Source organism: Lepidochelys kempii, chromosome 5, assembly GCF_965140285.1.
Source record: "Lepidochelys kempii isolate rLepKem1 chromosome 5, rLepKem1.hap1, whole genome shotgun sequence".
Lineage (NCBI taxonomy): Eukaryota > Metazoa > Chordata > Testudines > Cheloniidae > Lepidochelys > Lepidochelys kempii.
In genome coordinates, this window is record NC_136384.1 from 111,118,806 (window position 1) to 111,133,811 (window position 15,006).

At 42.5% G+C, this 15,006-nt stretch overlaps 1 protein-coding gene across 5 annotated transcripts in view; it reads left to right on the plus strand.

Annotated features, from left to right (window-relative positions):
* The window catches only part of CNTLN (centlein), a 284,448-nt gene extending 273,125 nt beyond the window's left edge, over positions 1-11,323 (plus strand). For all 5 annotated transcript variants that reach the window (XM_073345467.2, XM_073345462.1, XM_073345464.1 and 2 more), the window contains 2 exons: positions 643-720; positions 10,521-11,323. In XM_073345467.2, the coding sequence (XP_073201568.2) occupies positions 643-720; positions 10,521-10,622 (180 nt within the window). In that variant the 3' untranslated portion in view covers positions 10,623-11,323. The remainder of the gene's footprint in view (positions 1-642; positions 721-10,520) is intronic.
* Positions 11,324-15,006: the final 3,683 nt, after the last annotated feature.

The following is a 15,006-nucleotide window of genomic DNA, read 5'->3' on the forward strand; positions in this document are numbered from 1 at the left end:
ACAGAGTGTGTGTGTGTGTGTGAGAGAGAGAGAGAGAGAGACTGCATACACACAAATACATTATAGTCTGATTTCTATCTCACTTAACACCAATTCTACACCTCTGCAGGTTTATTGATTTCAATGGAGTTGCTCCTTATTTACCTCAGTGTAACTGAGATCAGAATAAGGTCCTATTGTTTTGATACAATGTGTATTGTAAGTGTTTGTGTCTAATACACACACAAAGGAAATGTAAATGTACAATTGATATACTTGCACTGTTCATATACATACCATGCATGTTTTATTTTATTAATCTATGCACAGATCCGAAACTTCCAAAGTGACTTCCTCAATTGCACTTATAAAATTGGCACATGTATTCATTCACACACATACAAGTGTATTTCAAAGAAGAACTGGGCATGCAGTTATCCAGTTGCAGTTGCAAATATAGGTTGTGTAAATGCAATGGAAGCCCTCAAAGATTTTGAGGATCCTATTTAGACAGCCAGTTTTCAAAGTATTGTCCCCATTTACACATACAGTTACTCAACTGGTGTGCAAAAATGCAGTTATGGTTGTCTGTAACTATTCAGTATATTCTGCGACTATAATAGTAAGAAAATCCTATGTAATTCATATTTATTCTATTTTTAGGAAATAGAAAGGGCTAAAATGGAAGTTGAAAAAGATAAGGAATGGCTGTGTTACATACAGAAACTTCTTGAAGGACAGGTACTACATTTATTTATCCACTTAATGAATTAAAACTTACTAATCTAACTAATTATATATCTTTAATAGTAGTAATTCATGCAGTACAATGTTATTATTTTCTGATGTTTCTTTTCTACTTCTCTTTAACTGTGAGGTGTTACATGAGACAGAGAAGAAGTTAACACCATATTTGTGCTAGCTAACTTAACGGATGTAAATAATCTGGGGAAAACCAGCACAGATCTTCACAAATGTATTAATTAAATTATTGAGTCAGTCTGTATGCTTGGTAGAGTGAAAAGGATCCATTCTTTCATACCTCTTAGGAAAAAGAGATTTTTTATTATGTGCCTTTAAAGTCAGTAGTTGATATGGACACCTGAGGAGTTCATGGGTTTCAGTGACCTTTTACTATGGACCTGTTTCCAGTCAATTCATGTTTTCCTCACAGCCAGACAGCTGTTTATTACCGTGTCTTCCCGCATTCTCTACAATATTTTCTACTGAGACCTCGAGCAGCTTGTTAGTGGGAAGTAAATATTGATTTGGCATCCTGTCAATGCAGAAAGAATGAAAAAATTTCCACCAGAGGCCCCTCAAACATTTTCCTATCGACATTTTCTGTGCAGAGTAGAAGGCTGCATAGAGGATGACAAGGCTGAGACTAGTTGAAATCCCTGAGGGGTCCTCTGAGACTGCCACTGTGACCTGTTTGATACTTTTTCTTCTCTTTCAAGTCTTTTTTTTTAATACACACACAGTCTGCTGGGATGCTCCCCCTCTTGTAAGTGATCAAGGGCAGTTTATTGGCAGGTGAGAGCCCTGCTTTTCTAGTCGTAGTCAGTTGTTGTTTGGACATCACCGACAACATCCACTGGATCTTGAAACTTTTTCATTATATTTTAGTTACTTTCTGAATCGTGATTACGTGTATCTAATATCTGAAATAAAATGACATTTGATTTATAAATTTAAACGTGTATGCAGTAGGGTGAGTGCCTAAGCTGTATACTTCATTTCTAATAAGAAAGTAGATAATTAAAAATATTTTGAGAGCCATTTCAGAGGCTAGTCATTTCTAAATAGCAAATAATAATTAAAGAAAATAAAAAAATATTTCAGTGTCAAGATTAAATCCCATAATCAGCTATTAAAATGGTGATTTTTTTTCTTCATTCATTATCAGAAGATACTACCACTAAGGCTGCTTAATTGCTGCCGCCGAGGAGAATGAAATACACATTGAATTGCATTGGCCTGGCCACAAGCAGTGCAGCTTCATTTAAACAGTTCTAGTGCTATATGCAAAACAGAAACACAAATGTAGTCCCTACATTTCCTTTAGATTTGAGAAATGTTAAACCTAAACTTTAGTAAGTCGTAGGAATAAATGATGTGCTCAGTTCATACTGGGGATAGTTTAGAAACCTGCAGAATAAGAATCATGCTCTATATTCTTTCTTAATTCAGATGTAATTTTTTCCTTCGCACCTGGCAGATCATAAAAGTAAACTAAATAAGAGATTTAGGGCCATATCATCCTCTCCGCCACCACAAGCAGACAGTATGAAAACCTAGTGCATCAAGGATGAGGATTGTGGTTTTTTTGTGACAAAGTACCTCTTTCTGTTTAGGCTCCAAGGGCACTGGGAACTTCAGCTAGGGAAGGAGGGAGGGCTGCTTGCTTTCAGCAGGATCACTTTCCTCATCTCTAACTCCTGGGAATTTAGTGAGTAAGTTAATGGTGATTCGATCATCATGAACTTACCTGCATCTCCCCTCTGTGCTGTGAGGCATCCCTGCTCCCTTTCCCTGGCAGGGATTGTAGGGACATGGGAGACACCTGGCAGCCCAACTGTCATAGAAAAAGTTTTGGCAAGAGCCTGGAGGATACCAGGGGATGGACTGGTTTTGGAGTCAAGATCTGCTTCTTCTTCTGTGTGGGGGATTAAATCATGCCTCCTACAGATGGACGTGAAGAAAACTATGAATGGAAATCCTGGAGTTTCCTGACCCTACCTGAGAGTAGCCCATGGAGAAGGATATGCCCTTTACAATTTTCAAGTCAGGTCTTGTGCATTGGTGGATACTGTGTTTCCTTTTAATACATGTTTCTAAAAATTCTGACCTGAAATGCTCAATTTAAAAGTGGAAAAAATGGGAACTTTTTGTCAAGACTCTAATCAGAATAAAATGTAGACTTTGCACAGTGAGATACATTTATATTCTGTGTACACATACACACCTGTGATATGGCATCTCAGGCTTACTTTCTGCACTTATTGTGAGAAAATGTCCTGCAGAAAATTGCATCAGATCACTGCAGTTTGATATAGTGTCTTTTTGTGCCATTGAGCCAGGACTCTGGAACATAATTGCCCAGCAGTATTGATTTAATTGCCTAGGTTTATTTGTGGACTCCTAATTATTGACTGGAGGTAAATTTAATGGAGAAACCTTTATGAACACTGGGAAACTGCTGCTGTTGCTGTTATACATAATGAACTGCATCATATCCCTCTAGATCATTTTTCAAGCTAATTTTATTCCACTGTGACAGTACGATAACATTTAAAATGTCATAGACATTTTATTTTTATTACTGACATATGCTGTTTTACTGCTGCATTAGAAATTTTGGGGGAGACTGGGGGAAGCACTAGTTGCTTTTAATGTCATTTTATAGATTCCCCTAGAGTGTAATCATAAACGACTATAGCACACCTCTGTTTTACACTTATCTACACTCCTATTTTCTGTACGGTTATGACCTGAAAAGGTTTGTATTTATGCTGGCTTTAGGAAAGTATTACTGTTGCTATGATTAATATGTACATTATAGTGGTGCCCAGAGGCCCCAGTCAGAATCGAGGCCTCACTGTACTAGCCATTGTACGAACACATGTGAAGAACTGCCCCGTACAAACTAAATGGAGAAATTTCCTTTTCAAAATATTATTCAAATAAAAATGGTATTATCTAAGGAAATAACTGAGTTGGGAATTCTGCTGTGATATTTATAAGCACACATTGTCTAAAGCTACATTTTGACTGGCGAATGAGGTCTTTTTGATGATCTTTATATTCATGCATCAACTCGCAGTGCCTGGAACCTCATCACTGAAAAATTAAAAACAAACACCCTAAAAACCCCACCCCTTGTACGTAAAACAGAATGGGGTGAAAGTTAATGGGTTTCTACGACACAAGGGGGTGCTGTATGTGTATGTGCATCATAGGAGGTACACGCCCCTGCCTGGAGACTTCTGAGAGGCTATGCATAGCTAGTGGGTCATGAGAAAGGCAGAGCTGGGGAATCCACCAGGGCACACAACTTCCAGTCCTTTCCTAATGGGGAGTAGGGCACATAACAACCAGTGTAGGCCATTCTAGCCATTAGGCATGTCTACAGCTCCAGTGGGGGATGGAAGAAAGATTCTTTACCCACTTCTTTCCTCATGTCCCTAGTGCCTATGCTAGGCGCAGGGTACTAGATTTGTCTCTCATGTCCATTTTTAAAAAAACAGGTTTTGAAAACCTCATTTATCCAGATTAATATCTGGCCTTCATTTCAGTTAGTTAAGTTTTCCTGTACCACACAAAGATTTCATTCATCTTGATGGACAGTAGTAATATTACCTCTGGACAATCAATTAATAATTTTGTATATGAGGAAAGCACACTGGCCTCGTTCCAAATCAGTCCTTCAAATAGAGTTGCCAACTTTCTTCTCACACAAAACTGAACACTCTTGTCCCACCCCGCCCCTCCTCTAAGGCTCCTCCCCTGCCCCACTCCCCGCTCACTCCACCCCCCTTCCTCCATCGCTTGCTCTCCCCACCCTCACTCACTCATTCATTTTCACTGGGCTGGCTCAGGGTGTTGGGGTGTGGGAGGGGGTGACAGCTCCAGCTGGGAGTATGGGCTATGGGGTGGGGCCAGGGATGAGGGGTTTGGGCTGCAGGAGGGGGCTCCAGGATGGGGGATGGGGCCGAGCAGTTCGGAGTATGGGATGGGGCTCTGGGCTGAGTCAGGGGTTTGGGATATAGGAAGGGGTGAGGGCTCCAGCTGGGGGTGTGGGCTCCAGGGTGGGGCCAGAAATGAGGAGTACAGGGTGCAGGAGGGGGCTCTGGGCTGGGGCTGAGGGGTTCAGAGTACAGGAGGGCTCTGGGCTGGGGCAGGACATTCAGGTGCAGGGGAGGTGAGGGCTCTGGGATGGGGCTGGGGATGAGGGGTTTGGGGTGCAGGAGGGTGCTCCAGGCTGGGACTGAGGGGTTCGGAGGACAGGAGCGGGATCAGGGAGTTGGGACATTGTGTGGGAGGGGCTGGGAATGAGGGGGTTGGGGCACAAGAGGAGGTCAGGGGTGCAGATTCTGGGTGGTGCTTACCTCAAGCAGCTCCTGAAGCAGTGGAATATCTCCCCTCCAGTTCCTACACGGAGCTGCAGCCAGGCGGCTCTGTGTACTGCCCCATCCGCAGGTGCTGCCCCCGCAGCTCCCATTTGGCTGTGGTTCCTGGCCAATGGGAGCTGCAGAGCCGGCGCTTGGAGCAGGTGTAGCATGCGGAGCCCCCTGGCTGCCCCTATGTGTAGGAGCCGGAGGGGAGACATGCTACTGCTTCCGGGAGCTGCACGGAGCCATAGCAGGTAGGGCACCTGCCTTAGCCCCACTGCACCACTGACCAGACTTTTAACGGCCCGCTCAGCACTGCTGACCGGAGCCTCTAGGGTCCCTTTTCGACCGGGCGTTCCGGTCAAAAACCAGACACCTGCAACCCTACCTTCAAACCTCCAAGAGAGATTTTTAACAAGGTACAAGTAGTCTGCCAAAATCTTTCACGCCTTGGAGCCTGTTACAAGGTTGGCTTAACTGGTCCTTTGTCAGGTACACAGTTGTGCCTCAGTTCCCCTTCCTCCATGTGTGCCTCTGGGGTAATCATGCCCAATGCAACAAGAGCTCCATAATAAAATGTACCCTCCTTGGGGCGTCTTTATTAATGTACAAATTGTATTCCAACGGTTGTAACACACTGGAAAACTCCCTGTCCACACTTTGTCCCCAGCTTTCCACAGATCTCTCAATAGGGTCTATGGATAATCCTTCCCCTTTGTGTCAGGACTTGCAACTGTCCAGCCACCCTTCTCCACAACCCACTCAGCAGGGCATGCAGATAGTCCTTGGCTCTCTCATGGGCTTCTGACCACAGACCCACTCAGTTCTCATCTGAGAATGTAGCCCAACAGCCATAGGTGGCCCCCTTCAGATTTCCCAGTGGGGTCAACTGCCTGCCTTCCCATGCTATCTTTCTAGCAACAGAGCCTGTCTTTTATTTTCTCTCTCTACCCCAGCAGGCCTTGCTGCCAACATAGTCATGTGATCAGTCATACGAAACTCCCCCACCCCATGCTACCACTGTCACCATCCACCTTCCTGTTTTAACACGGAGATACAGCTTCAAGAATCCTGTCCTTAAAAAAGCTAAGTCTCTATAACAGACATGATGGTCTGCATCTAGAACCAGTACTTTGTGTTATATAACTTTTAACATCCTTGCTGGGCCATCAAGCCTAACATCTATGTTTGCGTTGTCCTTGCAGTAATATAATAGGAACTCTGTTCTCTAGGTTGGTGGTTTGGAATACTATAAATGCATGATTTTGTGGGATGAGCAGTAACAACAATGCACTGCATTGCATGAAATGGGCTGAATAAAGGGAGCAGTTGGATTCATCAGCAAATGTTCCAACCTGTGCCAATAGTGGACAACAGATATACAGATGGGAATTTATTAGTCTCGTGAGTCTTCGCAAATCAGTATAGCCAAGGAACAGTAATAGAGTGATGAATTTTCAGATTACTACCTGACTGAGTTTTTACAACTAATTCATTTATGTTGAAATGAAAAAAAAACACTCAAGTTTAGCCTCTGCTGAAATTAGCTTCAGATGCAATTTCAGCCTGCTCCTCTCAAGTTTCATTTCCGTTGAATTTACAGTTTACCTACATCAAGATGAAGCTGCTCAGAAGTGAAAAATAAATAAATAAAAGCTTTTACTGAAATACTCGCCGCTATGGGCAGATTAAATGTATTTGTAATCACTGTTGTGTGCACTCCAAAGATATTAGCAAAGAATTAAACAACTTAATTTTTGTATTAATTTGTAAATCACTGTCAAGCAGAATAACACAGTCTGTGGGGTAGATGTTTTCGGTAGTTGACACACTGTGAACTGGGATGTCTCTCCTCATTAGAATAATAATAATAACAACAACACCTTGCATTTATACCTTTTTCCATCTAAGGATCTCAAAGCACTTGCAAAACACAAATTTCTAAAGCTTCCTAACACCCAATGGGGCAGATAAATATTATTATCCCCATTATTACAGACAGGGAATCTGAAAGACAGGGATTAGCTTGCCCAAGGTCATAGTGAATCTGTCAGGGAGCTGAGAATAGAACCTAGCACTCCTTGACTCTTAGGCTTCTGCTTTAACTATTAGACCATGCTCCCTCCCAGTGCACTATGTCCCCAAGGTGACTAGCTATCTTGTTAACATCTGCACAAAATGTTCCCACTTCATCTTTATAGGTGTTCCTATTAAAAGAGTGAAAAGTTGAAAACTTAGGCAATATGGTAAGTCTTAAAACATGTAAAGCTAGGCTGCTGTTGCTCTCTCCGATTGTCTGAATTTATACTACTCTATTAAATTTTACTTCCCTTCAGTGCTATTATAAATTACAGTTGATGGTGTCTAGTATTATTATTACCAGTTACCTTTCAGAAAACTGGTTGTGGCCCAGATTATTGGGAGCCACTTGAATGAAACCACATTCAGTACTAAAATACATAACCGTCAGCTGTACTGAACACGTCTGCACAGCTTAGGTATAGACATGGTGCTAACTAAATTCGCACAGCCCTGCCCCAGGCTATGGGCAGGTTTAAAATCTGGGATGGATTCTTTTGATTGGATTTTCATCAACTGTTCTGAAATCCTGAACAGGAATGCAAATATCTCAGTGTATTTACAAAGCCATCTATAAAAATAAATCTGACAGGCTTCTATTGAAGTTGAAGACTGCAGAGATCCAGTGCAGGGCGTGTGTCCATAAAGAGAATCAGATAAAAACAAAAATACTTCTCCCAAACTGACAAATGTAAGAGAATGCCACAATATTCAATCTTCTGCTGCTCTTGATTTAAGTGAATAATTTAGTTAGAAAGACTTCTTTAAAGATCACTTTATGACTACAGCTGCAAAAATAGTGAACAGCAACTACATTATAGAATGATAGGAACCTGAAAAAGCAGTGAGATAATACATTCATTTAAAGCAGTTCGTTAGGAAAAAATATAAAATGAATAAAAAATGAATGTGGTCAAGCTAGGGGAAGAAGAACTTATGCAAGAGTTTGAAGTCATGATAGACTGCTCTTGGAGAAATATATGTCGACAACGAAGAGCAGTTACAGAGTGGGCACCATGCTATGGTCAATAATTTTCCAGCAGAGTAGAAGGTAACTCTAACAGGATGGCCTGCCTCTTTAAGTGCCTGGGGCCAGCCAGCACTGTTTGATTATCAGACCCTGCTGGGAAGGGGTCAAGTGATCCCTATAATGGGCTGAGAGAAAGCTCAGTTGGGATGGAGTTGCAGGAGGGTGATGGGTTCCTGAAGCAGGGAGATTGAAGGGAAGGGTTGTTTTCTGTTCAGTTTTGGGAAGGAGAAGTGGGAAAGCCTCTGGGAGCTGTAGCCCCTGGTGGAGGAACTGCTTGGTTGAGATGTTTTGCCTAAGTTTTGTGCCTGAAAAATAAAACGGTGCCCTGGAAAAAGGGCCTGAAGTACTCTGGACATGACATGACATGAGTCCTTCCTGGGCTGGGGAGACAGGCCCGCAGTTTACAGCATCTCCAAAGGATTTGAGCTGAGATTATGCCATTGTAATACCAATACTGTGATCAATGCTGTGCTACCATGCTGTGATCAATGGTTTGATCCTCACACAGCAGTGCAGTAGTTCCTGAAGCTCTCAAAAGAGCAGGTGTGCTTGACTAGCTCAGCAATCCCACAGACCTAGGGGCTGAGCACTGGAGGTCATGTCCAGCCAGCTAGTGCTAGCCCTGTGCATAAACCGTTCTCACTCAAGAGGAGGAATACACAGCACGCCATGGCAGCCTGCCCTGTAAATGCAGTGACTGTTGAGCATGACGTAGTACTTGGCCTCACCACTCCACTCCACTCCCCGGTTCATGCACAGCCTCCATGGGTAAGGTCAAGATTTTACCCTCGATCGTTTTATACAGATCATTTCTTGTAACATTTTAATTATAAAAAATGTAAATAAAAATAGCCCTACCATTGTTCAGGTTGTTCAACAATGTTCTTACTCTCGCTTTTGGCCTCTTTTGTAGTTTGTGCCTTTTCCATAGGGAAATGTGCAATAACTATATCTGACATAAATAATATCAATGCAGATTAGTCTTTAAAGCCCAGCAGACATGATGGGAAGAGAGGAGGATATAGAAATGAAAAAAGAAATTCAGAACAGAGGTAATGTACTTGCAAACAATAGGCAGGGAGTCTGGAATTGTGAAAACACTGGGATGGTTATCTTGAGTTGAGTCCTAAACACCAGAGAGAACTGATTTCTCCACTCAACAACTAAAACGTAAACCCATTTTACATTTATATCCATTGGTGTGATTATTTGGCTTGATTCACCCCTGATTGCATGATTGGGGGAAATTATCTTGCCCTCTTCTGGTACTGGCTGCAAATGCTGTTCTTCCATTAGGATTCACCTCCCTGTGAAAGGACACCAATTAAAGTGCTTTAACCCAAGGCTTCTTTCAGGAGGGGCAGCTTTACGTTGTTCCTGGGACATCTTCTGCTAGCAGAGGCTTTCCAGAAGATGTACTGAAGCAGTACAATGTCTGAGCCTCCCACCCCACCTGTACTGCTCACTTTTTGGGGCAATGGGTAACTGAGTGGAGTTGATGTTACCTTGTGCCACCTCCTGGTGGACTTTCCACCCCCCTGCACTCAAACGCCTGGATTACGCTGGCAGCAGAATCTATCCAGGGCTGAATCTACACCATTTTGTACAGTATGATATACACTGAAAACATCCAAACTACATGCAACAATATCTAGTATACGTTAAGTCTTAAAGACATAATAGAGGACAATACACCAGTTGTTTTCCTTTAAAAATCTGGGTTTGAAAGTAGATACCAGAGTGTATTTCTGTAAAATATGTAAACTCAGCTTTTTGTAAAATTCCCATTATGTTTAGAGTAACAGACTTCTCTGCAACACCCTGATCAATGGAGATTTTTTTCTGCATTTATTCACAAAAGTTTCACTATACTACTCTTAAGACATTTAGCAGCAGCACAGGGAGCTGTATTGATGGTTCTGTCTCACTCTCTAGAGCATAGTGAACAGATAGTACTCCTTCTATTTATATGTGCCCTAGAGATGACTGTAACCTCATATTGATCAGCTGATTGAAGATAAATGACAGAGCTGCTAGTATTGTAGATTACATCATTAACATGGTCAGTAAACCATGAATTGTTCAATAAGGCGTTTATCTTTTTTCATTTTACTCTGCTCTTTTATCATTTTTATGATAAAAGAACAAAGTTACACACACTAACCAGGCAGATTAGTTTTAAAAGATCAGATGTGTGCAAGTGGGTGCTAGTTGTCAGAAATAAGTGAAATGTAATGGTTTAAGGATATTTAGCATATATTTTTCAGCTGAAGGAAATATGGAGTTCAGTAACCATTTTTCTTATGTTTCTTTTTCAGTTTCCTTTCGCTTCATATTTAATGGATGCAGTACTGGAAAAACTAAATGAGAAGAAGAAACTGGTAGAAGAGTATAGTTCTCTTATGAAGCAAACCATATGATACTGCTGCGAACTACGTTTGGAAAGGGTTTTATACAGAGTGACTGGGAAATGTTTTGTGCTCCTCACATCTTTCCCTTTCATATAGAAAATTATCAGTAGTCAAGTTCAATATAGAAGGAAGAAGACTCTGTGAACTAATTAATTGTTGAACAAGTGGAATTAATTACATTCCCATTTGAAGAGGAAAAGTGTAGATTTGATTGTTGAACACTAAAATTGCCACAAATCAATGCAAACTTAAAAAGGATTTTCCTTCAGGTACATTAGTAAAGAAAGCCAGTGCAAGCCTTGAGGAGATGAGATGTCACGGATGTGAACAGTAAACCATAAGAACTGTACAAATCAGTGAGAGCACTGTGTATGCATAAAACGGCCAAGACACTGGGGGATGTATCATTCAAAACACTTTAGCTGAGATGGAGTTTTGTGTCCAAATCCATTGAATTACAATGGGATTTGGACATCTTGCTCCTTCTGAGTCCTTTGCAAATCCCAGCCTTTGTTATGTACTCTGTATGAAATGGTATGCAGTCCTTGAATGGGTTTGTTTTATGTTAAGAACATGAAATAATAAAATGGAAAAGTATGCAGTAGCCTCAGAGACCATTAGGCGAGCTGTAGTTTTGTTTTCTAATTAGGAGTGTGTTGAGAGTCCAGTGTATTTAATTTAAGAAATAGTTCACCAAAATAAAAATGATTTCCAGTGTTTTTTAATGAGAAGCCTCTGAAGTGTTCTGTGTGTAGAATGTTGCTCATATACTGTAAACACACACACACACACACAAAACTATTGCCTAGGTTCTGATCACAGCTCTTCCTGCTGCTGTACCCCACATGTGTTGCATGGTGAGTCAGGAGAGCAGCTCTGTAGCTGAGCTATGTTCAATGAGTTGGTTTTAGCCTAGTTCTTAGGGGACAGACGTTCATATTGCAAAACCCCCAAACCACAAGTCTCTAATCAACACCCTTGCTGTCAGACTCAAGGACTGAATGGACATGGAGACTGTACTACCCTCCTCTCTAGAGGAGTACTAGTTGAGGCACATTGTTGAGGCGGTGCAGAGAATTTGCAGTGCAGTTGTCTGTGTTACATCTGTCTGTGGTGTGATACAGCATGGCCAGAGGGCAGCAGGAGAGTGTTAGAAGGGAGCCTTATTCCCTGTAGAGAGAAGAAAGTTTGCTATAAATTAATTAAACCACCTGAAGCCAGTCACATGATAAAAAACCCCTGCTTCAAACAGACAAGAGGAGGAGTTGAAGCAAAGTGGATTGGTGTTGGAGCAGAGAGCAGTTTGGAGGGAAGCAGAGGAGAGTTTGGAGAAGTGCTGCGGTGGGCTAAGAAGACCAAGACCCTAGGTAAAGGGACACCTGGTTTGTGCAGAAAGAGGGCAGGAAGCCCCACAAGCTGAAGGGCAGGAGAGGGAAGTAGCCCAGGGGAAGGAACCTCTAGTTCTAGTGGTTTACTGCTATCCCTAGGGCCCCTGGGCTGGGACCCACTAGGACACTAGTGGGGCAGTTAATACCCCAGTTCAGGGGCAAGAAACGGTGCCCTGAACCCTGACCCCCAAGAAGAGTAAGCGTGAGACCCATCGGAGTAGTGCTGGCAATTTGCCACAGTGGATAAACAGGACTTTAATGTGCGGGTCTGACTTCTGGGTACTTTTTACAAGGATTACATTCATTACCAAAATAGTTTATATAAATTAAATAAAGGTCACTGCATGGATATCTACTAATTGGTTAGGTGACTTCTGAGGGGTAGTTTCATGGACTATACGAGCTTGTTTTCAAAACTGGGATGCTGCCCTATATCCACAAAAATGATAAATGCATGGGTGTGCCAACATTACTGAACCCTGAGCCTCCTCAATACAAGACATTTGAACTTTCTGTAACTACCAGAGGCTGTTTGGATTTTTCCATGGGGTTCTGGGGCTTGGCTACACCTCTTTTACCCAGACACCTGATTTTCCAATTATTGGCAGTGTAAATAGAGTGGCAGTTCAACTGTCCTGCTTTATCCATTGCAGTCCCAGCTGTGGCACAGCTGCTTCCAGACTGCAGCCCCTCACTCAGCTTAAGGAAAGGTCTCAGAGTCTGGAGAGCTTGTTGGAGCCTCTGCATTCCCCACATCTGAAGAGATTCCTCAGGAGACACCTCTGTGAAAGTGTGTCAGTTCTGTTCACCACTTGGGACTCAACAGAATGGACTCTTCTCTCTGATCAAGAATTCTTCCCTTGACCCAATCCGCCTCAAAAGAGAAAAGTTCCAGAGCACTCTTCCGGGTTCTGAAATGCAACTTATCAAGGAATCTGACATCCTTTCTGACTCTCCTTCTTCCCAAGAGCAATATTCACGCTCTCTCAGGAATGTACCTTTCACTTCCTCTTCAATTACATATGAGATCAAGCTCAGGGACTTTAGAGAAATACACACGGACACTCAGTTCACCCAGGGGATAAGACCTGAAAAGGAGAACAGCTAAGAAAAGAGACCAGTCTTCAAAAGGGGCCAACCACTCTCCCCAAAAAAGTTTTTTTTAAAAAAAGCCAAAAGGCCAGAACCCACAGGAAAAAAGTCATTCACCTCTCCAAGTTCTCCTCATGTGAGATCCAAGGTCTTCCCCAAAAAAGCTAACCTCCTGTTTTCAGCTCATGGTAAACTTCAGCCAAAAAAGTAGAGAAATGGTTTACCACAGAGATGGTTGAAACCATGTGGAAGACTGTGGTAGTCACTGTTGAGATTCAGCCAGAGAGCGAGGATGAGCAGACTAATTCCAAAGACTAATACCTCCCAACAAATAACAAGACAGACACACCCTGCATTTCTCCTTTGGAAAAGGAGGAGTGGAAAAGTTGTGATCAAGGATTGAAGTTTAGTCCGCAAAGGTCTGGGTCTTTGCACTAACATTTCTCTATTCAAGTGCCCTCAGAGTAATTCAGCATCAGCACTCCCAGCAATGGCCATGTCAAACCTTGGAAAGGAGTTGTTGAAAAGGTCTTCAGTGTCCCTCTAGTGCTAGAGCCACAGTGTCCTGGTGCAATGACCTAAGAAGCCATAGCCTCCAGAACCATGATGCATTCAGCTAAGGTGCAAGTCAATATCCCTACTACAGTTCCATGGACTCCATGGGGCTGCCTGCCCACTCAGTGGCCTGGCACCAACTCTGGCTTTAAACCTTGGACAGCATATAACGGTCAAATCCTTTGTGCGTCAAAATTCTCTGGAGCAGCCCAAGAAGGCAGTTTCTGACCATACAGACAAGCCAAAGGAACCCTCACCATTCCAGCAAAGCCAGTATTCTAGGAGCTGATATAAGAGTAGAACTTCCACAACTGAAGTACCAGAGGAACCACTGAATGTTGGATGTATTCTTTTTCTTTCAGAAACACTCTCTCTCTCATCAGAGATAATGGCTGCCATGAAAATGTCTGTCTTTGCCCACAGTAAAAGTGTAGTGATATCTATGGGCTAGATATCACTTATATGGAAATATATGGGCTTATATGGAAATAACTTCATAGTGGTAAGGAAACTCTATGATGCTTAGTCTGATCCCCACACCACCTCTTCCGTATGTGAAACCTTGCAACACCTCTGAAGATCCCTTGAGTGCCACAGCCAATCCATGCAGAGATTTAAGGTAATCTTTAAGGCAGCTTGCCCATCATGGTGAAGGCTCCTGAGGAAAGTCAGTACGGCTCCTGGCTCTATTAATGGCCCTTCCTAATCTTCAGTATTTGCTAGTTGGAGGAAAATACACCTATCCCTCCTCACAGCTCCATTCTGCCTGCTCATACCCCAGACAGCACAGTGCTCACTCCCCACTCTCATAAACCCTTACATCAGCAGAGAGTTCTGACTCAGGGGTTAATGGGGATGGTGCTGTGGAAGCAACAGAGTCCCTTTTCCACGTTGGAGTGAGAGATTCATATGCAACCCCTAGAGCACAAGTGGGCCTTGAGATACGACTGTTTTTAATGATACTGAGAATAGGAAATAACTGTGCTAAAGGCACAATATCTTCTGGAAACTGCTTTTCATTGGCTGCTGTAGTGCCTGGGCATTCTGGTCTCTAGAGACATTGAAATTATTTACAAGCTAAATTATGTCCCTCTCCTGAAATCACTGTTACAGGACCCTAGTGGGTGGGATTCTCTCTCCAATTGCTCTTGTAAATAGTATTAAAATGAATTGTCCAAATGCTAAAATCTCTGCAGTCAAAATTCCCATTGACTTCAATTGGAAGAGTTGCCCAAGTAAGGCCTGCAGAACATGGCCCAATGTGTGCTCCGCTCCTTCCCTTTAGCCTCTTCTTCTTTTGTTTCAGAATTTGCCATCATGTTTTCTTTTTGGTATTGTTTTCCATTTAAGTAACTACT